A 27,240-nucleotide genomic window follows, 5' to 3' on the forward strand; every position below is an offset into this window, starting at 1 on the left:
TTTTGGGTCAACTCAAAGGTGGAATGAAACTATTGATTCTTACTGTTCTAATTTATCCTGGACAAATTTGTAAAGGTTACACACAGGAAAATCCAACCTGTTGTGAACCTGTGGATAGATTGTTGCGGTCATTACAAATACCAAAGGTGCGTGAATATTAAAGCCCAGAGATATTAACATTATCACAAAAATGGGTAAGAGTTGCTGCCTTTTCTGTGCTTCTGCCACCTTTCTTTGATGCTCTTCCACTTTCCCAAGAGTGACAAGAAGATGCATGTGTCTTCCCTTGCCATGTTCTGCAGTCAGTACTGCTGCTCCAGTGGTTCAGAGTGTGCATTGCTCTGGTCTCTTCTACTCTCCATCTCACCCACTGAAAGGTCAGCAGTGGGATGTGAACTCAATAAGCCCAGGCAGGCAAACTGAAAATGTGACAAGGGGAAGAGAGAGGCCCATGTGAAAGACAAGATACAGGGCCAGAAACTGGGGTAGAAAAGGAGAAGGGATTGTGGAGGTAACAGTTTGAACATCAGATGGCACATCAGGCTTTGGCTCATACATAGTATTTGTTATTTTGTCTAGTTTAGACTGCAAACAAAACAAGAGATTAAAAGATGCTGTATTTGTTATTTGAATTCCTTGTGCAACTTGTTTTATATCTTTGTAGATCCCACTATGGTTCTTAAGTACTTGGCACATAACAGTAAATAATAAAACCTTTCTTCTCCACAAAATCAGCTGTTCTTTTGAATGGAGCTTTGTCTTGATATCCACTGTTCTAGGGTTTTGCAGCTACAAATCCTCCAGGAGACGTCCCTGCTGTGTGTGAAATGGTCGAAGAGAAATGCACTGCAGAGCATCCTATTACAAAACAGTTGATGTCACCTTCTGCATCCAGAGTGCTCTACAGGCTGCGTGACAGCCTCTAGGTCTCAGTGAACAACTGCAGCGTACAGCTTGGACTTGTGTCTGCCTACTTGAAGTCATTCTCCACTTAGTGAATATTTTTTGGCCACAGTGGTTTTGAGGTTTGTTGGTAATATTCCAGGTGCCACATAGCATTGCCTCTGTTCTCTAATTGGATATTTTATTGAAACTATCCTACCCAGAACAAAAGAATCTTGTAAGAATTGCTTACAACTCATCAATGACATTGGCATTAGCGTGGTGCTCTGGATGCTTTCCAGATAGAAAAGAGAACACGGGGTTTGTTCCACAATCGTTATTTACATGCAACAGTTTTTGTTCTTTTTAGTCATCCTGACTTCTACCCCTTCACCACCACCATGTTTCCCTCCTCCCTGTTTCCATTCCTGTCCCTTCTCCTGGATCCTGGGCTCTGACCTCAACAGCTGTCCAGTGAAAAGAAGGCCTTAGCACTATAGAGACTATTCCCCTCTGCCCAGAATCTACTCGTGAATTTAATGAGAACGGAAGTCTTACCATCTCAGGGGAGATTGATGCCTCGTGGCCCTTCTCCATGTTAGTTGTTTCAGCCAGAGGCCAGATTCAACCATGGGTTTGTGTGAGAAGGACTGTCTGCTGTTAAAGTGACCTCTGACTGAATAGAGATGAGATATTTAAACTTATTCTGCTTTCCACAAAGAGTCATGTAGGTCAGGACTGTAGCAAAAAAATGTGTATCCAAGCACATCTCAGATGGCTGATTTGAAATCTAAATCCAAGCTCAGACTTTCCCCAGGCTCAGAAAAGTCATCCTTGGCATTTGAGTTAAGTCCAGAATAAAAGGTAGTTGCAGTTGTTGGGTTTGGAGCTTTTACTATATCTGGGCTGATAAGATGTTTGAGATGCAATTCAGTGAGGTACTCCTTTGCCAAAATAGAACTATTTTTATGAGTACTATGAAAACAAATGGGAAATTATATAAAAATACGGTCTTACTTAGGAGTAGAAAAACTTATAGCCATTTCAGCTCCAAAGACTTTGCTCAGTTTTTACTATCTTACCTAAATATAGACTGAATATGTTATTATAGGCTGATCCACTGCTGCTTTCACTGAAAGTAGACAGATGTTCTTGAAAGACTAATTTTACACATTCAACATATTGAAAATTTTGACATACTTATAGATGTCAAGACCAGCACTGTGGGCATTAGATTTTGTTGTTGTAGTACTTGTTATTATTATTATTTGAAAAAATAATCTCTTTGCACTACTTCAATTCTTTATTAGTTTCCTATATACCTGGAATTCTTAGTTAGGATCATAATCAACTGTTGATTTCTCAACAGAGCTTCCCAGAGCTGTCAAAAAGGAGATAACTGACACAGTGAGGATCTTAAAGTGGATGTACGGGCCTGTCTATGGAGAGAATTTCAGGAAAATTAAGGTAAATTCATTAAAGGACTGCACACAGTAAATAGATGAAAAGGTACTTTAATACCCCATGGCAATTATCTTCCTCAGTACTCACTGGTCTTAAATTGCTTCTCCTCTGAAGATTATTAAAAGAAAGATATAAGGTTATTTTAACTCTTCTAGGCCACACTTAATCCAGCAACCTAAAGAAAATAACACTACCTGCATACCTCATCTTAACTTTTTATGGTGTCATTGACTAAGTGAGCCATACTCACTCTATACACAGGACTTCAAATAGTTTTGCCTTTTAAATCTCTAAAATATATGGGTGAGCTGGAATGGCATCTTGGTTGTTTTCCATTCCCTGACTTTGCAAGCTGTCCTTTCAGACTTCCACTCAGGTGGGTAGTCCTGCTGCTGTGAGTGGAGTTCTGCAAGTACAAATTTGCTGAAAAAATGGTACCCTGCCTTACAATGAATGGGAGGTTAGAAAGAACAAGGATTTGTTTTAAAATTCTGAAAACTTGTCCATATGCAAAAGTATTGGGTCATAAAACATTTTTTTAAATCCTGTAAAGGCAAGAATAAAATGTGTGGCCCAATAAGAAGCTTAACTCTGCAGTTTGTTCTTATTTTTCACCATGAAGAGCTGCTTAGTACTGCACAAGAAAAATGTCAATAGGATTGTCAGGGAGGATTGACAACAACACATCAAGGAAAGTGTTATTAAGCAGTATTCAAACCATTCTACCTTCCCTTTTGCTATGCATATGGAAACATATAACCACATTGGTATATCAACACATCTGTAAGTATGTGCACAGACTCATGAACCTCAAAGGGCTATTGCAAGAATGTCTGAGATTTTTGGTTCAGTTCATTATTTTCAGGATTTTGAGTGTTCTCATATGTATTATGATTCTAAGGCAGAATGACACTAAATACGTGAACATGGAAGCCATAGAATCATAGAAGCATAGAATAGTTTGGGTTAGAAGGGACCTTCAATGTCTGTGCTAATCACACATTTCGGTTAATCAGAGAAATAACTGTGCATGTGTTTGATTTTCAAATGTCTTCTTGCTCTTGGCAGATTGAATCTGGATTTGTACGGTAAAATGAACAGGGAATATGAGGACTTTTATACATACTTTTTAAAAGTACGAGGAATTAGTACCCACAATTCTGTTCAAAAGTGGAAAAGGAAATGACACAAGAACAATGAACTGAGCTTGCACATAATCACTTTGATCCAAAGATTTGGAGTAGAGAAAAGGAGAGACATCCTGAAAATATAAAATGGCTTAAAAACCTCACCAGTTGTGAGAAAGTCAGCACTCAGCTGTTCTTTTTATGGTTCTCTAAACTCTTTTCAAGTAGGAAATATTATAGTCATAATTTTTAACATTCGAGTTAGCATACAAGATACATTTTTGTTAGCAAAACTTCCAGGATACTTCCTTGAAGGAGTAGCTCACCTTGCTTTGAGCACAGATTTACATACACAGGTTTTCCCGTCTCTCTGGCTTCTAGCTGCCTCCATCTGTGAAGGTATTTCTTACTCTGCTTGGCCATTACCTTCTGACCTTGCTTTGTGAGAAAGAGAGAACTGTTGGCCACCTTCAGGAGCCCATCCTCCTCATGGCAAGTCCACCTGACTGCCTCGAGACAATCAACGATGATGCTGCGAGATGAAAGGGCAAAGCGGGTAGAGATGCTCAGGCACTGGGCAGATTTCACATGGAGGAGCTTGTCATCTGCCGTCCACTGCCACTCCTGGTTGAGGTTGGTCATATTACACTTTTCCATAATGACTCCTCTATTTTCTGAAAGACACTGCTGTTTCTGGACATGGATAATCAGAAACCCTTCTGGAAGAGGAAAATTCCAGAAAAACACAATAGATTACATATGGTTATTTAACAAAAAGCAAATTCTTGATGATTTAAAAAGCATCAGCAAATAAATCCTCCCACTTTCTATGTGCTGAACTTTTCATATGTTGAACCTATTTAAAAAAACCTCAAACACAATCCACATGATGCAAATGCTGGTACTGTAAAGAATGAGAATGCATAAAGCAAACTATTGTGGCAAAGGTCACCTTGACCTTCATTATATATAAAAATTAAGAAAAAACTAAACTGGACATAGAAAAAATCAAGAACTATTACTTTAAATACCACTTCTAAATACCCACTTCCCCTGCTGGAAAGCATACAGAGATCTACATGAGCTCTCAGTCTTTTTTTTTTTTTATTTTTCAGTTTTAGGACACAGTCTTTTTACAATATAATTTACTGCCTGGAAATAGTTTTAGTAAAACTCATAGTATTTCCAAAGAAAACATATAAGAGGACATTCCCAAATCTATGTGCCTCTCAGTGCCTGTGCCATAATGGAGGCTCTTTACTGATAGGAAGTGCATCTATTTTACTGGATTTACTCCAACGTCTCTAGCTGTTAGTTTTGTGACTATCCTAATTCATATTAGATTAGTTCTTTGTGCCACACAATGAAAGATCAACACCAAATAAAGAGAACCACAATGTATTCATCAAAAAACCCCCAAAGTTACCAACACAAAATTCGTACTTATTACAGAATACGGAACTGGTTATTTCAAAAGCAGCCTCCCTGCCACATCTTGTTTAGGTTTTTCTCTTTTTTTCATGCTAGTTGCTCAAACATTTCCAGCTTCATTAGTTACAAAGTGCTAAACCCGACAAGTGTATTTATTTCCCTTGGTTGAGGTTTGTCATTCCCTTGTTTTTACAGACCTGGGTATTTTCTAACTAAGCATCACAGAAAACTCCTGGCTCTGGAAGTTTCACAGAGTAGGAATAAAAAATAGGAATCTCCCCTTCAAAAAGCTCAGCTCCTGGATTGTCTAGCAGGAGGTCTTCTTAAAAAAGAGAAGAGGTATCTCTAGCATAGAAGGGGACAGTTTATTTTCCTTTGAAAAGCGATCTAAACAGAACGGGCTATGTTGGCCCTGCCCCCCATTCCTCCTGTATGAACCCCAGCAAAAAAATGACTCAGGTTTTGTAAGTCACCAGCTGTGCCACAGGACTCTGCTCAGAGGCAGAAAGAGCAACACAGTGGAGGGGAAGTGGGGAGAGACACTTACCTGAGAATGTCAAGGCAAGACAGGTAGAAACCAGGACGTGAAATAACGAATCCATTTTCCCTCTAGCAACTCCCCATGCTTCTCTTAAAAAAACCCATCTCAGATAAGTGAAGCGAAGGCTAGGAAGGAAATGTGCCTTCACAGGGGGAAAAAGTCAGTGACGAGCACTTCCTTCTATTCAATTGTTTTGGGGAGTTTTACACCACTTTGTCCTTTCATATGATTCTTCAGAGTTTACTAGTTGCTTTATTTTGGAAAAATACAAGCAAGAGAGAGAGGGTTTCAAACACCCGGGAAACTAAGAGATGATATTGTATCTCTTTAGACTAAAAGAGAAGGGATTATACTGTGTAATCCGTTGCCTGTGAAATATTAAAAGTCTGCAGGTGATGTGGATGGTGCTGAATGAGTATATCCTATGTTATCCAGAGAACACATTTTTTGTAACTATATGTAATCAAGCAAAATCTTGATATCAATGCTTCTAACTCCACATGTTCTAAAAGCCAAGTGGACGGGGGAGGGAGAGAAAAGGGGAAGAGGAGGAGGCAAAGCTCTGAGGTCTGCACCGGGTCTTCCACAGACTCTCTCCAAGGGATCAAGTGATGCTGGTTTTGCCTTCCCATCAGGTGATCCACGTTGCTCCATGTCCGTGAGAGACTGCCTGTGTCCTCTGGATTGATTCTCTAGTGGTCTGAAGCCATGGTGGAGTCTGACCAAACTGTACTGGGCTGTGCCTGTTTATGGCGGTACAAGCATGTGTGGTGCATTAACCGCTCTAATTAAGAATAGAAACTTCAATAAATATTTTATATCAAGTGCAATTTATTAGCAGTATGAAGCAAAGTCAACATCACTGCATTAAAAACTCATTATACCCTGTAAACAGACCTCCCAGTGCTGTAAGTCATAATGCCAACTTTGCATTTCTCTTAAAAACAAACTCTTGCTGAACAGTAAAGGAAACAGTCATAGCAGCATTTTCTGTCCTGTATAACCTGTCATGGAACAGTCTATACCACCAAAGGCATCTATCCCTTACTGAAAGAGACAGAGCTGATAAACAACATAAGCAAAAAATTCTGTATTAAAGACAGACAAATATTTAAAATCCTTACCATTTAATATATGCTACAAAGTTTCTTTTAAAAGTAAAATGACTTACACAATTTACAAATACACTGGATTCGGGTCTGTAGCAGAAGAATGTTCTGAGACAATCAACAGCATAGGGTAAATACATACACACTGAATAACAGACATTGTGCTCTGCAACTGCTCTGTAAGACCTACAGTAAATACACATTTAATAGTTAATAGTATGAAGAACATGTATTTCCATATAAAATATGAACTGCTTTTGAATATTTTCAAAACCAAGACTTTTCATTTTTTATCTCATCTTTTTTTTTTTTAAATCCATAATTGAACACTTGCAATTTTAGCAGCAAGAATATTATGTGGCCAAGAAACAAGCTCACCACATAATCAGTAATAGCACTTTACAGTACAGTTGACAGTCCATTCACAAGACAGTTTGCAAACGTTAAAGCATTTATACACTTGATAAACATTTCTTCTGTAGAAGTTCCAATGTCCATCCAACCGCAGCAGTAGCACATACATATATTCCACATGGCAGCTATCAGTATTACAGAATTAAACCCACCTTTAGATATATACGTGAAATCCATGTGTAGTTTCAGCACAGTACCTTCTTTATAAATCATTTTTGGGAAGCTCACAATACATTCATATATAGTAAGGGTCCACAAATCTCTATACTTTTGCCAAACCGTCCACAATCCTTTCATAAGTTGGCCTCAAAGCCGCTCTTCCCACTTCAGTAAACTCCTTGAAGAAGCTGCTGGTAGGTAATGAAACAAATTACCTCAAGAGACTGACATCTGGTTTTACCATCCTTGGCTTCACTGGACAGCTTCTGCAGAAAGTCTGCTTTCATACAGACTCAGCGCATGGTGCACAAATTCATACTGTTCACTGGTCTGAACCATTCCGCCCCTGAAAAGGAAACACATCGGAATGAAATCTTAAGAATGCAACAATCTCCAGCCACTGCCAGCTCCCTGACCACCAAATAATACAAGTGCTTTTCTCAATGTTTTACTTAGGGTTTGCTCGAGTAAGGCGGAGATATGCCTGAGCAGAAGTACTTTCTTCATAAATTATGCTATCCAGCACATGCCCCAGCATGAACCACCATTCCCAGCGCTGTCAGGGTAAGAACTGGAGAGGAAAACATTTGGCATCTACACTGTTAAAACCTACATTTAAAATTCAACACATTCTAAGACAATTTTGCTCAGTCACTTGGGCAAGGAATGCCAGATACATGGACCCAGCAATACTACTGATGGAGCAAGGGAGTAGTCAGAATGTGGCCTTTCATTTTTGTCCTTTGCTAAAAATGTAACCTTTGGTGACCCTCAGACCGCCTGTGCAGAGAACAGCTCTTCCTGTCCTCTTTCTAACGCCTACAATGCATCCTGTCTGAACAGCAGCCACCTAAGAAATTTTACAGCAATGACTCATTACAGCACGAACAATACAAAAGAGTTTAACTTGACCATAAAAAGGACTAGTTACAACCAGCTTGGATTAGATGTCTACATTTAGTATATTCACCTGATAACAATCCCTTTTTCAGGTCTAAGTATGAGGATCAAGTCCCACATCTCTAGTGCCAATTGCAGTGTGGTAGGAAGGGGATGATGTCCTACAGGAGGTAGGTGTGGCCTTTAGTAAGAGTGGTACCACTGAGCTCTGAAATTAAACTCAGCCTCTTTCTGACAGTCCTTAGATCTTCCAGGTTTCACTTCTCATGGAGTGAAGCCTCAAGTTCACTTAATTTCACTTTTATTATCTCATCTGCCAGGGTATTCAAAGCTACCTACTCTGCTTCTAGAACCAAGGCCGCAGTTCATCCTTAGTGTACCCTGAAGCAGCTAGTTACCTTTGGGGGGATGAAGGACTAAATGACCTTAGTGGGAAGGAAGACGTTAATTAAGATGTGTATTTTATTTGGCGTCAGCTAGATCTTCAATGAAACAATCAAGTTTGGGAGGGATTTAGATCCAGAGCAATGTCAAAGCCAGGTATCTTAAAGGAGAAGGTCTGAAAAATCCTCACGTGATCCCTTTAGACACGCTAGCAACAAAAGGGTCTACCGATATAGAAAGCTATACAAAAACTGGTAAAACTGCCTCAACAAGTACTGTGCTTTAGTATTAGAGAATGTTATCTACAGCCACAAGTTACTTTTATTTTTGTCAGTGGTACTGGATGGTTAAAGGGCCATGTCAGGAAAAACATATTTAAAATAATTTAAGCAAATGACCAGCTGTTTGTGCTCCTCCAGTGAGCTCAGGCAACTGTAGAACACCTTTTAGTGAGCTGCATGTCTATTATGATATGCTAGCCCTAGGAATTAAATCACAGACACTTAAATGGTCCCATCCAGTGCAAAATGTAGCAGCCTCTTAGCTTTGCCAACAAAGACATCCACAAGTTCATAACTCGTGGCTGCCTGCTGTCTTCAGCTGCTCTCCTCTGTGCCTGTCCCCTGCCTGGATATCCAGTGAGAGTCTAAAGGTGATGAGAGGGCTTTGCTCTGGTCCTCTCTATTGCCTAGCCTCCTTCCTTCCTTCTCACTACCGCGTCCTGCAATGCCCACGCAGCCCCTTCCCAGCCAGCTTCCCTTCCTGTCTCCCCCATCAATGTTCCCCCAAGATGTTCTCTAAGGGAGTACATTTCCCAGGTTAGATCTGCTGCGTAGAAGGGGTAGAGGAAGTGAACATATCCAGGGAGAAGGACTTAGCAGGAAGGGCAGGTTAAGACAAATTTAGCTGTGCTAGGCTGTTTGTGGGAGTGATCCTTGCTCCTTCCTCTTTGGTGTTGAAGTAACATACGAAATTCCCAAGAAGGTATGTGTAAGATTGGGCTGAGCCCAGCACTACTGCATCTGCCCTATGTTAGCATGACCAAGATGTTATGATGCTTCTGAACCCTGTATGGGCAAACCAATGCAACTCCCTGTCAGCTTAGGGACACCTGAGTCTTATAGAGAGATTCTGACAACTTCGTCCTGTCAGTGCTATTCTACACAGGATTCATAGAACCATAGAATCATAGAATGGTTTGGGTTGGAAGGGACCTTAAAGATCAGCTAGTTCCAACCCCCCTGCCATGGGCAAGGGATACCTTCCACTAGACCAGGTTGCTCCAAGCCCTGTCCAACCTGGCCTTGAACACTGCCAGGGATGGGGCAGCCACAGCCTCTCTGGGCAAGCTGTTCTAGTACCTCACCACCCTCACAGCAAAGTACTTCTTCCTAATATCTAATCTAAATCTACCCTCTTTTAGTTTAAAACGATTACCCCTTGCCCTATCACTATAGGCCCTGGTAAAAAAGCTTTCTACATCTTTCTTATAAGCCCCCTATATACATATATTGAAAGGCTGCAAAAAGTCCCTGAAGCCTTCTCTTCTCCAGGCTGAACAACCCCAGCTGTCATAGACTTCCTTCATAGTAGGCATGTTCCAGCTCTCTGACCATTTTTGTGGCCCTTCTCTGGACCTACTCTACCAGGTCCATGTCTTTTTTGTACGGAGGACCCCAGAGCTGGAGGCAACCAGGTGGGGTCTCACAAGGGTGGAGTCAAGGGTGGAGTCAAATTCCTGGTCACAATTCTTCTTATGCCACCCAAGATACAATTGGCTTTCTGGGCTGCAAGTGCACATTGCTGGCCGATGTACGATTTTTCATCTACCAAGATCCCCAAGTCCTTCTCCCCTTTGACCTTGTGTAAGGTTTACGTTTAATAGCAAGGAATTATCTGTGACCCTAAGACATCAGTTTGTGCAGAAGGCTGTGTAGTAAAGCATTTAAGGAGGAAATCTGCTCAAAGAGGGAGGTTTCCTCTCCCATGTCCCTAGTGCCTAGAAGGGATGTACCCACAGCTACGGCACCTCCGGGTGTGCAGCCTTCGTCCTCTGCCAGCACACACTGCCAGATCCTCTGTGAGCTGCTGGGCTCTCTTCTTCTTTGGGACTCTCTGGCGTGGTGCTGGCACAACACATCCACTGGTATCCTGAGGGCTTGGGGACCATGACCAGCTCTGCTTGGGTAGCCATGGGGGAGGGAAGGGTCCTTTACCCTGCCCTCTGGCTTGCTGCTAGTGCAGCTGGATGCAGTCTGCTCCAGAATGAATGCGATGCAGGGTTTGGGATTTATTTTTCTTTTAACCTGTGGCGATTAGTCAAAACACTTAAACAATGAATTGACGCACACTGGAAACTCTTTTCATCCTGTCTGAGGAGCCAAGAGCAAACTTACTGGACGTCATTCCAAGAATGTGCCTTTGAGGTTAAGAATGTGCAAAGTTTCTCGATATCACAGTCAGTCTTGAAGATGCCTCACATCAAACATTTCCTGTTTCTATTGCAAAACTTAAAAAATGATCTGGGGAAAAAACCTAAGCTGAGCAGACCCGTGGGTCTGTCTTTCTATGAATCCACACAGAGCACAGCTGTATCTCTATCCTGGGTCAAGATTTTGAGTGGATGGTTCATTTCCTCATGTTAGCTCAGCACAGACAATTACTGCCAGGTATCGTCACCCCTTAACTTACCCTAAACAGCTAAGAAGAAAGTGGCACCTGGACATACCTTACCTAGGAGCCGCTATCTTCTGTCTTATTCCCTGTTGGAACTCTGTTTTAAACTTTTTCCAGAGGGTTACATAAACACTTAATTAAACTTTTTTTCAGCATAACTTTTTGCCACCATCTCCAATTTGTCTGGATCCTTGTTTGGTTCTGAGTATGTTGGGCAATGGGAATGTTTTGGTAAATCACTACGGCATCACTATGAGTCCCTGAAATGCAGCTCTTTTCTCCTATTACTCAATTCACTTTGATAGAAATGTGGCCATGGACCCATGTGACAAAAAGTTCACACACAAGTGGATACCATCAAGTGTGTTTATTCCGTCAGTAGGTCTGTGTTTGGATGGCTCTGAGCATGAGCAAGCCTGGCTAGGAACCTGGTGGAGATGAGGTACCACGGATGAAATATTCAGTGTACTACTTAGGCAGGTTTTTGGCTCCCAGGTTGTCAGATAAAACTATCCTTTTCTGCTGAACTCTCTTTTTTTTTCTGTTTTGTAAGGGCAATCTGATGCACAAAGAATAAATTAGAGCTCAGCTGCTGGCCAGTGTCGTGAAGAAGACAGCCCCATCGCTGCTCCTGCCCTGGTTGTACCCCATTGCTAATGTCAGCCACTTGCAACTAAGTCTAGTGGGACATTAAGTTCATTTTTCCAGCTCATGCCATGTGTAATGACCCACTCTCACACACCACCTGCCAGTAACCACCATGTCAGCACTTGGTCATCAGGGGAAGCTGGTCTCATCAAGCTTTGTCCATGTAAGAGTGATATTCAGCCACTTTATGAACCCTGTTCGAAAAGTCTGGTTGGGCTGGCAGTGGCTGGTGTAGTCCGAGAGGCTGCTAAGCTCTGCTCTAGCAATCCTTGCTATAAACTGACTGCCAGCTGAGTGAGATGATACATTATGCAATATGGCCAACTTACATAACATGAAACTCAAAAACCTCCCAGAAATAGGCAAGTCATGAGACTTAACAATTTTTATAACAGGCTTTGTGTAAGGGGGATTGCTGTTATGAATGAGTTTCAGATTATATAACTCTCAGGTATTGCCTGAGACGAAAAGTATATCTGTGTTTTAATTTTTAAAGACATTTTTCTGAGAAAAACTCAGTAACCAAAACCTGTTTTCTTTTATTTGGGTCAGATTTCCATTCTCTTTCAAGTTTATCTAGGATACCAATAGATATAAGAAAGTTCATTAGTTAGATACACTCAATGAAATAGTGTTGTCAGTTATAACGTTGAAAATCTAGATTATTTTTCTATGATGTCTGAAATAATGACATGAAAAATTACTTAGCTGAGACCAGAGTTTGCTTCCGCTTCTCTAAAATAGAATGTAAAAGCAATAAGAAAAAGGTCTTCTTATAGCAGAAATACTAAAGTGGGGGAGAACACTACAAACCTTCTGCAATAAGATGAACAGATAATCAGAATGGAATGTTGGAAATCTGGAACTGATAATTAAAACAGAGTAAGCATTTTTCCCTCAGCTCTCTCATCTTTTTTTGTTGCAGAGATTTTTAGGTCAGTAACTCCCCTCGGAGAATTTTACACTCCAAGTGGATGGCGTTGCCCTGTAAGGATCACATTACAATCCCTGGTAGGATGAAGGTGCATGGGAGAGGAAGGCAGAAGGGGTGATCCATAAACATGGTCAACTATATGAATTCTGGTCCTTCTGCAATTTGTGGTTCCAGTACCTTCCAGAGCTCTTCAGAACACAAAAATCCTGTATTGGCCCTTTGACCTAAGCTCTTTTTCAGCATTTGCACCCTTATGGGTTGTTTCTATTTAAAGAAGAAATGCATGCCAGAAGCAGCTAAGATACTTGTGAGGAGATTATATGACCTGGTACCTACAGCAGAAGAGGAACAAGACTTCTCTATTCTTGGTGCAACCCTGTTTATTTACGTTATAAAATATCCCGTTTCCCTGAGTAGAATAAGAAAGAAAAATACAACCAACCCAACAGTTTCCATTGTGCACAATACCCACATCTTCCTTTCCAACACAAATCTCTCTTCAGCCGCGGTTTCACAAAACAAAGCACTCTGCAACAATGCTGGCTTACACTGTTCCTGCTCCCAAGCTGTGAATTCAATCAGGGAATTGATCTGACTTAAGACTTCAGAAAATTCTGTAGCAAATGCCTTGCTATTTTCTTAAGCTGGGTAAGTTTGCAAACCCAATTCAAAACCACTCCCAGCACAGCTGAGGGAATAGCAGCAGCACCAGATTTGGCTCTCTCTGCTGCATAAAGAAGCTACACACTGAGTGAGCCTGGATGTCCCTGTCAATCCAGGCTCAAAGACAATCCCTTGCCTCCAGATTGCCCCATGTCTCTTGCGTCCTAGTGGGATGCTGCAGACAGCAGAAAGCTCCAGGAGGGGAAAAGAGGGGTGCCAAGTGCCCAGCAACTGCAGGGTTGCCATCTCAGGAGAATTTAATTCAGTGGAGTCTCACACAGTTTCACCCAGAAAACAATGTTCATTATTCAGCATCTAAAAACAGATGTTATCTTCAATATTGAGCTAATGCTGTCATACGAGTCAGCAAAAGCGATGGCTGCTATTTCATGTAAAGCAACATTCAACTGTGAAAAGCTTTTCAGAACCATCACTGAATCATTTCAGCAATGATTTCAGCATAATTTCAGAATTATTGACTTTCAGAATCATTGACCAATTTATAGTTCTTCTGGAACTTACCGATCCACTCGTAGCTGGCAGACAATGCTCAATGCATCTACAACTCCCTCTTCCTTCAATTGCTGACAACCAATAGCCGTAGCAATAAAACATCCAGTTCTTCCTATACCAGCACTGAAGAGAAGGCAAGATTTAATAAGAGAATGGAGTTCACAGATCAAAGGAGTTAAGAGGAAAACACTAAATAGATATGAAAACACTAAAATACAAAACATCCCACAGTTCTGGGATGCATGATTAGCAAGGGTAGCTTCTCAGCTCACTTGCTTAGAAATGGTGCACTGCTCCAGCAGTCCAGTTGTGGGTAATTTGTGAGGCTTACATGTTGTCAATCTGCACACAAGTGTATGGTAAGAAAAACAATCTCCAGTAGCACCACAAAGTCCAAATATTCTCTGGGGCAGTCCAAACAAGTGATGGAGATATGCACTGAGATGGGGAAAAGCCCACCTAAAGGCAAAAGTCAGTGGGGCTTTATGTTTGAAGCCCTCAAAGTATACAGGGATTCTGCTAACCATGTCTCTAACCATGAAGGTAAAAAGGACCTAGAACCATCCTGATGAAGTTAACTCCCTCTCCTGTGATTCTGCAGGAGGGAGAAGGATTTGGTGCTGTAACTCTCCAGGTTTTCTTGATGCCTGCATGGAAACAGCCATTTTGGCATTACTTTTACCCCTTGGGCCTCCAACACTTTCGAGACTCTCTGCCCCACTGTTTCTTGCTGAAGTCATGTGGAATTCAGTGCAGCTCATCCCTGTCATGCTGCATGGGAGGAAAATAGCTAAAACAGCTAAAACATGGAGTCAGGGGTTGAGATCTCCATGCCTGGCTTTATAGTAAATACTTAACCATTCTGTGCCTTTCTTTCTTCATCTCTGCAATGGATATGGATGCTACCTGCCTAATAAGAGCACTATAAGAGTTATTTAAATTAGTGCCAGGAAGAATACATTGGGTGTCTCAGATGGAAGCTTGATATATCTGAGTGCAAAGTGTTACCAGAAGTATGTTCATTTGCTACAGCTGAAACAAATCACAATCTACTCACCACAGAATGAAAGATAGGAGTGCTTTAGAGACTCAAGAGCCTTCCCATCTGGAAGTGAAAATTTCCAAGAGGGCTCAGCAGTATTAAATATATGAGGGTGCCTGAGCCAGCCATGGGGGGATAATGAGATATAGAACTGGCAGCATAAGAAAAGATCAAGTGAGATGAAGATCTTCAGTCGACAGCCTGTCTCCTTGGACATCAATTTTTATGGAGAAAATGTATCCAAAAAGAGAAGGACATAGTTTCTAAAGAGGGATTTGGAGAAAGCAATCTAATGCATACCCCCATTCACTTCCTCAAATATTCTGAAAACCTTGAAAGTGGGGCTAAAGTTTAAACAATTCAGATGTAAGTGAAATTGGCTACAATGAAGGGCTCTGCCTTCATTCCTCCTCCTTCCCCCCTCCCCCCCCCCCCCCTTCTTTTGGTGTGGATTAAGTGTTCTTGGACAAATTCTTAATATGTATTAAGCAAAGACTAGGGTTTTATAATATATTTTCTTCCTCAGTTTAGGCATGCCGGTCCTATCTTACTATATAACTTTATTTCAGATAGTGTTCTTCAGTTGCATGATATTTCTTTCCTGGTATATCCATAAAATATAGAGGGCTACTTACTTTGAAGTATTTTCAAGGACCCAAACATGGTGTGTGTGATCTTAAGGTCCTTTCCAACCCTAACTATTCTATGATTCTATATTTCTATTTTTCTCTTCTTCTTTTAGGAGTTTAAGGTGTAGTAGCTCATTCATAATGACTGGGGTCTGTTAATTTGGAGTGTGGGATATTGGACTGTTATGATTTTGGGATTAAGAGATGTCGGCAGTGTGCTTTTTATAGAACATGTTCATGCACTAGCTGATGAGGAAAGAAAAGCAAAAATTTTTGCTCTATATTTGAAATCTTTCAATTAAAATTTGTATTTGATCCCAAACCACCTAGTTGCTGTTAAACTCAAACTTATTTTAATGTACTAACTACACATCCAAAGGACAGATTAAAGAGGTATTTTCCACATTTACCACATGCTTTTGATGAGTGACATAAAAAAATACTGAAACATACCTTTCAGTATATGTCACTATAAAGATTAGTGAGAATTTAAAACTTCCTTTGGAAATATATGTCCTTAGTGTGTGTGTAACCAGATCTGCTGATTTTAAGGACCAAAACAAATGTTTACTCTTTTTCCTTTTCTTTTGCAGAATAGGAACTGCTTTGTTAAAAGAAGACAAGTCCTTCTTATATCCTGAATGGGCTCATTCCTAAAGTGTTTAAGACAGCACCCTCTGTGATAGGCTACAGGAAGATGCGTACAAAAGAACTTTTGTTTGCACTAGTGCCATAATTTCCAATATTCAGAGATTATTAAAGCATTTCTGCTTCAGATTAAGGATCGCTGTTTGAGTGTGCACCATAATGGTCCTCTGGAAAGAACTGAGAATTGTGCAGTTGTATCTGAGGTCCAAGGTTAAAAGTGTGCACAGCTCTTAAAACCTGTATGACCTCAATGGCAACTCAGATTAAAAGGGAAGAAACTATCTGACTAGAAAATAGAGTGTGAGTTTACCTATTTTTTAGACCACAATGAAGTGATCGTATAGACATCTGAGTAATCTATTAATTTTTAGAAGAACTATTGATTTGAATAGTTCTGATATTAATTCATTAAGAACCTGAAGAACTATTAATATTAATCACAATTGAGATGATATCTAGGTTTTTAATAATGAATAAATTCCTCCTCATAACTACAGACCTTACTGTCATATAGTTCACTTCAGAAAGACACCCTATTTTTCTGAAGACCTTCATTATTGAAGATCCATACTAGAAAAATGTAGCTCTCAATAACCATCCACAGATTTGTGGATTGTTTAGAGAAACAATTCCTGATAAAAACAGCTGCATAAAATATGGGAAAGTTCCTTATTCATCATATTCTGGTTTTGAAAAATGATGGGTAGTTCAAATCTGGCTTCCATTTCTCTAAATTTCCTAAATATGGAGTTGAAAAGAAGCGGTTCAAGATGACAAGTTCTGTTTTGATGTACTTCTAGGAAAAAAAAAAAGTAGTATCCCAACTGTAAGACATGTCATCACAGTTCTGAGACAAAGTAAGTAAGGAAACATGGATTTTAATTTATTTTTTTCTGTTTTGCTTCACTTTTCACCTACTTCTTTCCACCAACAAATCCAGTACTAATTCCTGCTACTTCAATTGCAACATGGGGCAATGAATCATATAAAGCAATAAAATTGAATTTAATTAGAATTATTAGAAGGCTTCTCTCTGGTTTATTACAATTTGTGTGAATAACACTCTGCTCTTGAGTGTGGAATAACACTTTGCTCTTGAGTACCAAACCAATTGCCTTTGTGAAATTATTACTGATGTGTTTTGGTCTCCAAATTTGTACCTGATGCCTGCTGTTGAAAATTGAGCTGCTTTTCAACATTTTAGCCAACCAGTCATAGGGTATTGCATCTGACTTAGGCATGTAATTATGCAATGAGACTAAAAAGAAAGCAAATCATGACTAGGAAACAGAAGCAAAATAATTTTCCAGCTGGTCTTGCAGAAACAGAGTTCATTAGCAGAAACAGAGAATGGTTCAGAAACAATTTGCTAGCAACAAGGGAATTCTCTCCAAAACACAAATCCAGAAATATGAACTGAAAAAAGTCAATTAGCATGAAGAGGATCTGGGGAATTTCACTCTTCCCCAAATAAGTTCTTTGTTTAGGAGGATGTGATTTGCTGTGGCCTTGCTTTGGGCAGTCATTTCAGAGAGGGATTCCAAATTACCTGCAGTGCACAATGACAGGCCCTCTGCCTGGTGATTCCACCCTGTCCTCTTCTACATCCAGCATGAGCTGCAGCAGAGGCTGAGCGCTGTCAGGGGTTTTGTGGTCCGGCCAGGATGTGTACCAGTAGTGTTTCACACTCCGGGACTGACTCCCTTGCTGAAATTAACATGAAGATTTTATAAGCACACTTGTAGTGAACAACTCTTTTTATTTTTCTAATGTTATGGTAAAAAAGACAGTAAAAATGTTAAGAGAGATTTAACTTTTTTTTTTTTATTGGACTCTGAGGATGCAATTGTAGGCAACAGGTGTGCTTCTAGGGACCCAATTGTAAGAAGGGTTTTGTGCACCTGAAAACTTAGCTGTTTTTCCAGCTATGTAAGTTTCACTGTGTCCATCTGACTGCTGACCTGCTGACTGTTGTTGTCAATTGGGAATTGTCAGAGGTCTGTGTTCGATCAGCAAGAAGATCTAGAGAGATTAGCTTTATCCGGGCTTCTCCTACTTGTTATTTATTTCTGCTACCTTTTAAGGTACATTATCATAAGGGTCTGATACTAAAACTACAAGAATATTTAAGTTAAAGGTGCAGAAGAACTGCCCTCCCAGATTAATCAAACACCCCAGCTGGTCCAGTTATTCTCTCCAACAGAGGCCGCTACCATTTCAACAAGCAAAGGGGCTAAATATGGGCTACTGTAATTTGTGTTGGACAATATGACTTCTGCCCACTTCTTAATGCCTGGGCTGAAACACCAAACAAATTTTCCCAGTTCATTATTGATTGTAATGCTTTGTCAGCAGAAAGACCAATCCAAAAGCACATAAGTGTAATATGGGGAGTAACTCAGAGAAGGAGCATCTGCCTTATTTTACACAGTTAATGTTTAGTCAGAACCATTAAAACGTGAAGCTTTCTTTATACACTCCTTATATTTTTAGCTTCTCAAATGGGCTATGGATGCACTCAGCACACAACACAAGCAACTTATCTTTTTCAGAGTGATGCTATGCTAGTTCTTTCATTAACTAAAATCCCTTTACATCGCCTTGGCCATGCTAAAAAGGCCTCAAAGCAAACGTAATTTAAGGGAGTGGAACTTCCAGTCTTTTTGAAGCCTTTTTTATTGCCAGGGTGATACAAAGCAGCAGTAGGGTAAATGTTCCAGTGCTTTGGTCTCAATCATACCTTGCAGCTGTGAGCTTCATAGCTCAGTTACTCCTTCTGTAAAAATTTATGACCCTTAAAAAAAGCTCTTTAACTTCATTTAACATTAAAAAAAGACAGTATTAGGAACAACGCTTCTCAGATGGAGTTTGTTACCTTTATTGTAAGCTGACGGATAGTATAGTTCTTGCATTCTTGCACACTGTTAACAAGGACTTCCACCTTCCCATAGATTCCTCTTTTTTCTGGCCAATAAAGCACACATTTCTGGAAAGCAAGCATCAGTGTCATCAACAAGCTGGATCCTGAAGCCATATTCATATCTAATTTTGACACAGAATGTATTTGTCTGGAAAGTTCGGATGAACTCAACCAAGGTGTTAATTCGTGTCAGAAGCATTCCCAAATAAGACATTGCAGGGTTCTTACAGAATGACTTAGGCCTGATTTTCAGGATCTGAGTTTTTCAAATATGGATCTCTATCACTGAACACTTTGAACAGCTGTTTTTATTCTTAAAAGCTCAATGAAGTTCAGTCAAAGGAATTATTTTCCACATCCAAAATTAAAGATTTTTTTCCTAGAAAATTCTTGAATTCATAGAATTAAATTTATAAAGTTTAGTCTTTCCAAATGAGATTTCCTTCTGAGCAAGAGATTCAGAGTTTGTCTTCTCCTTACAAGACTTTCTATTCTCTTTACTCTCTTGAGTGCTGACACAACAAAGAATGTAAATGTGCCCTTAGATCTTCCTGAATTCAATGGGACTTGATGTGCATGTTAAGGTATATTGCAGAATTGGAGTTGTCTACTATGTAACTTACTGGAAATGAATGTTAAAAAAAATCTATCAGTCTTGCTAGAGCTACACAAAATTATATACAGAATTCTTAATGAATCAGTAGTGTTACAGTATTTCAGCAATGTACCTGACAAGCATCTACTAAAAAGGAGATGAAGAAATAGTATCTACAATATGAACCATTTATTTTTCCCCTGGAATAGTTTGCTTATCTTCAAGTCAACTGCAGCTTCATATTCATTTCCATCAAAGTATCTCTATAGTCTACCTGAAAGCAAACCATCCTTGTCGTATAAATACTTTCCTAAAAATAGATGCTTATTATCTTGAGAGTGTAAGGTGTTTGAAAGCCACATTTTCTGAAATAATGCTGGCCAACCTGACATGTTCATTAAATAAAAAGAATCCCAACAATTAAAGAAAATCTTCTTTTTAATATCCAATGCACAAGTAAAAAACACCCAAACCCCAAATGCCCAGAAAACACAGTTCTACAATAATAGGAATCCCCAAAAAACTTGTTTGTATTTCCTCACAAACTCTTGCTGAAGAAACTAGTATACATTTAGACAGCAGCCTACATTACATAGCAAAAAGAAACAATCCCTTTAATATAATTAATTGCCATAAAGCATAACTCCCAGTAAATCATGCTAAAAATGATCCAAAATAAAATATCAGTGAAATGCAAGGCTTTACCACCAGGTGTGATCTTTAAGCTGCTAGTCGATAACCCAACAGCTGACTGAACTGAATCATCTCTGTTGTATAAATACTTTTCTAAAAATAGATGCTCATTACCTTAATAGTGTAAGGTGTGTGAAAGCCACATAATGCTGGCCAATCTGATTGGTTTCATTCAGATCCTGTCTTTTGCAGCATTACTCGAACATCCTAAATTTGCTGTCTCTCCGAAGACATCAAGAATGGCAATAAAATACGCAGAAATTTGTATGAAAAGAAAGGTGTTCACAAGTTCCACAGTCCCTCCATGTGACACATATAGCTACCATCTGCCCGATCTGCAATTCATTCCCCTCCCTGGAAGTGTAGTTTTCAGTGCTAATATGGGGAAAAGAAAACTCTAAATACACAATCGTACCCTGACAATCAACAATAGTTGAGTCAACCCCTGAGACTTTTTGATAAATGTGAGCATACAACGCTCACTACAAAGCCTTCAGGGACTTCAGAAGAGTGTTTTTCTTGACTCTTTCCCAGAACTGGAATTGGCAACTTGCGCTGAGTGGACAATGAAATGGGGCTGTTCATTAAAATAACTTTCATTTAACAGTCCATCTACATTTAGTGAGATACAAAGGATTATTTTTAACACAGTCTCCATGCATCTTTTAAAAATAGTATTTGTTACTGCTTTAAAAAAAGCCTTGAAAATAGAGCTGGGATCAGCTTTCTTGGGCACTTCTAAGAAGACAGATATTTGGGGGAATTAACATTTGGGGGAATGTTTTTGAAAGTTAATTATAAAAAAGGAATAAAGCTGGAGATGGGAGGGATAAAGGTATCAGACATATAGAAAATAATAGAATAAATCCCAGGAGCATTAGCAAAAACGAGTAAATTGCCTCAAGCCATTACTTGAACCTGAAAGAAAATTCCACTGGTCCCAAACAGGTATATTTTAAACCTGTTCAGAAGCCAAACACAGTGGCTGAGAAGTCTGCTCTCTAGTCTCAGGTCTGTAATCAGTAGAAGCTTATTGCAAATAGTATGTATCAGAAAAAAAAGGAAGAATTTACTTGTTCTTATCATCACATAGTCCTCTACCTCTCCACTCTTTCTGTTGGTCCTGATTCTGTTCCCTGCTCTTCTTTCAGGCCACATAGTTTCCCTTTCAGCATATTCATTTATTACAGCACTTTCTAAATAGTTCACATATTTTGTGAGCTTGGGGTTGAACATACAATCCTCTACGTATGAGAAAAAAAAAACAAAAACAAAGCAAAATATCCTAGCCAACTTGCATGGCAGCTAAAAGCCTGGGAAACTTATTACTTCCATGCGGAAATTCTAACCTTCCTGCCATCTTTCAAATTCCCCCCTCAGATTCATTTCCATTGGTTAGCTTTTTGCTAATAAATGGTTATTTGTTTCTGATCTGCCCCACAAAAATGACATTCCCTGACCCGAGCAGGAAGTTTATACAAGAAACAGTATCTCGCGTGACCTTTAATTGATTTCAGCCTTTGTCCTTCCCCCTGCGACAGGCCTGCAGGCTTAGGCTCCCTCCACCCCCTGTCATTCCCCTTGCGCACCCCATCCCACACCCACAAGGTGCCAGGCTTCACGGGACTGCTCCTGAGGTGGATCTCCATAACTGAGTAGGATCTGGCCCTGCCTTGAATTGTGGCTGGCACCTGCCAGAGCATTTGCCAGAAGTGCTTCTATTGCAGCCTAGTCCCCTCACTCTGCTGAACAAGCGGCCTCTCAGCTGACCTGTTGTTTACGTGTATATTACTTTCCCTGGATTTGGACTCTGAATAAAATTAGTTTAACAATTCTCAAATATTTGTGAAGTTGCTTACTTCAGCTGCTTACTTTTCCATATAGCTATGCCAACAAATGTACATATTACGTGTTCCAGTAACCAGCCCAACACACAACAGTAATAAATAATTATAACGAAGCTTCAATTCCAGAATCCCCTTTTACTCCTGCCCTCTATTTACTGTCACTGCTAACTCAATTATGAGGTATACTTTGAGAGGGCTTGCACAATTTGCCTTCATGTACTAAAATCCTCAAAACTAGCACCAAATCTGAAGTTTTTCCAAAACCCAAGACATGTCTATGGTACCAATACTCAACTAATAAGCAATCTCCAAAGAGGCTTAGGTGAATACTGAAAAAGGTGGGATTTCTGAATTCCATAATCTACTTTGCTGTGCATAGATAAGCATGCTGATAATGTGAGGAAAAAAATGTTACATGAAAAACAATATGAACTTTAAACAGTGTGTTAACATGACTGTCCTAGATAATTACTGACAGCAAGATTTACATTATCTGAGTTGAATAAACACACATTGTTTAATGCATCAGTCGGTACTAGTCCTTTCTTCTTGTAGAATGCCACCCAGTATTCTTTCTTTATGCTTCCCAAAATATGTTTCCTGGTTAACAGGTAATGTTGCTAGTAAGTTTTTAAGGCAAACTAAATGCATATTACCTATGGAGTACATAGCATAATTATGAAAAACAGCTGATCCAACAGAAGTCTATAAATTTCTTTGTAAAATTATATAGAAGTCTATAAAATTCTTACACTCCACAAACTCCAGTTGACTAAACTCTGTAATATATGAAGTTTGCATGTGCCTCGTGGATAAATCTTTGTAAGATCCTGTCCTAAAATATTACTACAGAATTAGAGATAGTCACGTTCAGTGGGTGATTTATCTCATTCTCTTAGAGTGGGATGGGTCACCCTGTGGAAGTGACTACTGCTTTTCAGTGACCATGGAGGGCACCTAGATCACTAGATGAGATGTGATTTTCCTCATATTAACCCTAAAATTATAGCCTAGAATTCCAAGTTTCTCAATTATTTGTTCAGGCAGAAGCTCCTTTCTGTGGACTCTCCTTGCACAGGTAGATTTCCAATCTGTTCAGACATTGCATAGTATTGAGGACAAGTTTTACAGATTCTGCTTAAAATACTCAACACCCATAGTTCCTTCAGCATTATTCTTGCTTACAAATCAATCTCCTTTTTTTTAATCAATCAGTCTTTAAAAAGAAAGAAAATCCAGTAATTGAATGCTCCATGTTTTTTCATACAGCTGAAATGAGTATTTTGCTCATTTCTACTTTCATGATATATCTTCATCCATTTTCCAAAAACTGTTACCACAGCAAGTCTTAACCATTTTTTCCTCTCATGGAAGGAAGTAACTCTATGGAAACATTTGTTTACATTTCACATTTCACACAATTCCCATTTTGATTGCAAATTCAATCAGTATATTGCAATTCATCAGTATATTGCACTAGGACATTAATGTCCCAAGTAATTTTACTTATGCTAAATAAATGTATTTATTGTTGAGATTAAGGTTTTTCGTGTGTCTCTCATTTGAGAGCTCCCTTGTTACACATTACTTTAGACATGATAGTACATTATAGCTCAAATGGAGGCTGACTGATGTTACACCAACTGAGGAATGAGGCCTATAACTGAGAGTCAGGTATGGTGTTTATTTGTGCAGCGGTGGATGTGGATGAGTATGCTTTCAAATATGAAGGAATTTGTATGTGTGTATACTGCAGATGCACCTCTGAAAATGATGGAAATAAAGCAGACAACAGAGAAGAAAAGAAATATCAACAGCTATTATGCTAAATAACATCTGCTCTTACCTTCTCTATAGAAAGCAAGTTAATACACTGAGCACAGCCACTAGCTAAGCTGTTTCCTTTCCAATAGCAAGCAAGGTTTCAGGAGGAACCCGTTAACAGCAGGAGAGTTTCTAAGGTTTCTAGACGGGGCAGGACAGCTTGTGCAAACACAGCCTCTCTATATAGCCTGGGAACGATTTGAGATTCCCCACGCTTTCTATTAGGAGGAAATTACCACTGCCAGGCCACAACAATGCAGATAAACACCAATTCCTAAAGCCTGCGTAACTCAGGTAAACACAGGGCTTCCTGACATGGTGGAAACCACTAGGCACTTCTTTCAAGTCATTCTTCTTACACAGTGTCAGATGTGAGTGTTTAAACAGTCAGCATTTCCTCAGTGAAATACTTATCCTTTTGGCCAGTTAGGCCAGGGCAAATTTTCTATGTTTTCAGGAGTAATCTTTTTAATGTAGGCTTCTGGACACTTGTTTGAACAGTCTAGTGCAAAATGGCACCTGGTTTGGAAATACGGCTTGGAATATTTTACAGGACTAACCTACTTTTTACATACAGCTTTCTTAAAATCCACTGGATTTTAAGTTCATGTTAGAAGCCCAAACTCATGGTGACAAAAAGCCAAGCAGCAGTCAAGAGCAGAAGAAAGAAGAGAATGTCTACTAAGTCCACATTTACATGGGGCAGTGAGTTTGAGCCCTGAGAATGCACTCGGGATCTCAGTCTCCTGACCACTTAGGCTGGGAACTTTGCCTGAATAAACTGTTTCTCTATCATTACATGCATCTGAATTTGAAGAGCAGGGCTGTGAGTGAAGCTGGGGCAATATGGCCCTGGTGCTTGCCTGGCAAGCTGCTGAGATCTGGTTGAGGTACCTAACTGGAGTTGGGAGCTGATACCAAGTCTAGCAGTTTGGACTCAAGAAAAAAGCCAAACTCTTTCATGTCTGTCTCTCTCTTGTCCACAAGCCTTGTAAACCACTTCTTTAACATTCATTCTTTCAGAACACAGCTTTGTGTTGGCCCTTTGCAAGGAAGAGTGATTTTTGTTCCTAATGTACGGCAGTCACAAATATGGACTCTGGCACTATAAAGGAAAACCTGGCAACAATTTACATGAATACTAAATAAAGCTATTAAAGATGTAGTTGGGAATTGATTCAAAAGTCACATATGCATAACAGGCAGTTAGATGGCCATTAGCAATTAAAATACAATTGTCATCTCTACTTGGTACTAAGGTAAAGAGCCACATGTTTGCATTCTGGCCAAGTCCCTCTCGTGGTATTGGCATTTGGAAGGCCAAACTGTATTTCTGGAATGGTCCAGAAGATTTGTAATTTCTGGAATGGATTCAAAACCTGCCATTATAGCAAAGTGAAAACTTCTACCATGTCAGGAAACCTCTAACTGTAACACTAACCATCTCTTCTTTATATACCAGAAAGTAAGAAGAAGTACAGAGGTAACCAACAGATAAATGAGGTGTTTCTTAAAAAATTATGAAGCCAACAGCACAGATCTAGAAAATGAAATTACTTTTTGTCTTTCTTTTAAATACATCTCTTAGAATTGCTATGCAATCGCAGTTGGTGCATTTGGCTACCCCTACATTACTTATCACATTGCCCATTACCAGATTATTTAAGAGCCAGTTATCTGCTAGGTTCCTTCCATATCTGTTAAGGTTCTTTCTACAGTATGCAGCCATAGAAATAATTTCTCATTTTGGCTAGTTGTCATACCTCATTTTTTTCTTTCAGCTTTGTGATCATAACAATGACAGGGCTGTCTTCTTGCCAAACCATCTGCCAGAAATCATTCACGGTATTAATCATGGGTCCCTGAGTTGCAATGAAAGCCTTCTCTTTACCTCCATATCCCTGGTTTAGAAACAGACACAAAAGCATTTACTTTAAATCCATGTGGTCAACCAAAATTTCAGGTGGATGTTCTAAAAGAGCAGAAAAATTAATCTGGAATTTAAAAAAATAAACAAGTTACTTAAACTGAAACTGGTTATGACTAAGAGTAGAGCAGATCAGAAATTGTTCAGTAAAAGAGTTTTTCCTCTGGAAACTGGATGGGCTGAAATGGTCCTGGGAATGCATCAGTCCCTCTCAGATTTCCCTGCTTACTTGGCTTCTTCTAGCTTACTCTGTTCTCCAAGTTGTTGGGGCTTTCCATCATCCAGTGGTACTTTAATCCATAGTGCTGCAGAGTTTACAAGATAGTTTACAGTCAACAAGCCACAGGAAAAAAATGAGAACTATGAAACTGGTTTCTATGAAGATTCATAACAGGTAAAAAGATTTAAAATACATGAATGCATGTGGAATCAAAGACTCTGCTATGTATCTTTGCTAAGGGAGAAGCACCTTTATGAGACCCTATAGGAAGGCAGGCATATCAGCAGAGGGAGTACCAAGACACACAAGTGTACAGAAGGTCAAAGAAACGTCAGACAAACTGCAGGGAAGCAGACAAAAGGGAAAGACAATAACTGGTATCTCTGACAGTGTTAAAAGGTAACTCTAATTTCCTTACTATAAGGCAGAAGGGCAATATTAAAAGGTAAATACTGAAGTAAATAAATAGTAATGTATGTGTTTCTTAATGTTTTTTATAAACTATTTGATAAATTATTTTCTTACAGCACTCATTTTAGTACATTCATGGCTATGTGGTCTTTGTTACAAATAGCTCATGAAACTACTACTGTCATACCAATGTAGACAAAAAGATTAGGAATTATCAACGAAGATGGGTAGGAATAAAATGAGTGGCACCTTGGCAAAAACAGGTATTCACTGGAAAATCAAATATTGTTTCAAAAGTACATGAAGAGTGTACATTTACTTACCCTAATGTAGTTAGCATTTATGTAGGTACTCAGGGAGTCAGATGGATTTTTTGGTTTCAAATACACTCTGCTTAGAGGATCTAAGAGCACAAGGAAGATGGAAATTGAAAAGAAAATCCATAATTAGAAGGTTTCTGTAGAAAATTGAAGACTTTTTGAATAAAATAATCTACTGTTATTTGGGGTTGTCAAGTACTAAAGTATTATGCACCCAACTCTTTCCTCTGCAAAGGATCATCGTGTGTAACTAAGGTACACCTGTATGCACAATGCTGGCTGTGTAGAAGTATCTCAGCAAGCTGTGGGCATTGAAGCA

General features: G+C 39.4%; 2 protein-coding genes across 2 annotated transcripts in view; both read right to left on the minus strand.

Moving 5' to 3' along the window:
- The window catches only part of PTPRB (protein tyrosine phosphatase receptor type B), a 62,862-nt gene extending 57,339 nt beyond the window's left edge, over positions 1–5,523 (minus strand). The window contains exons 1-2 of the mRNA XM_030480029.1: positions 5,452–5,523; positions 3,800–4,192 (exon numbers count right to left, since the gene is read on the minus strand). Coding sequence (XP_030335889.1) covers positions 3,800–4,192; positions 5,452–5,506 — 448 coding nt within the window. The 5' untranslated portion in view covers positions 5,507–5,523. The remainder of the gene's footprint in view (positions 1–3,799; positions 4,193–5,451) is intronic.
- Positions 5,524–6,256: 733 nt separating this feature from the next.
- PTPRR (protein tyrosine phosphatase receptor type R) overlaps positions 6,257–27,240 on the minus strand; it is a 145,395-nt gene continuing 124,411 nt past the window's right edge. The window contains 6 exon segments of the mRNA XM_030480285.2: positions 6,257–7,473; positions 13,855–13,968; positions 17,714–17,871; positions 19,040–19,150; positions 25,807–25,944; positions 26,925–27,004. Coding sequence (XP_030336145.1) covers positions 7,380–7,473; positions 13,855–13,968; positions 17,714–17,871; positions 19,040–19,150; positions 25,807–25,944; positions 26,925–27,004 — 695 coding nt within the window. The 3' untranslated portion in view covers positions 6,257–7,379.

Source organism: Strigops habroptila, chromosome 3 (genome assembly GCF_004027225.2).
Source record: "Strigops habroptila isolate Jane chromosome 3, bStrHab1.2.pri, whole genome shotgun sequence".
Classification (NCBI taxonomy): domain Eukaryota; kingdom Metazoa; phylum Chordata; class Aves; order Psittaciformes; family Psittacidae; genus Strigops; species Strigops habroptila.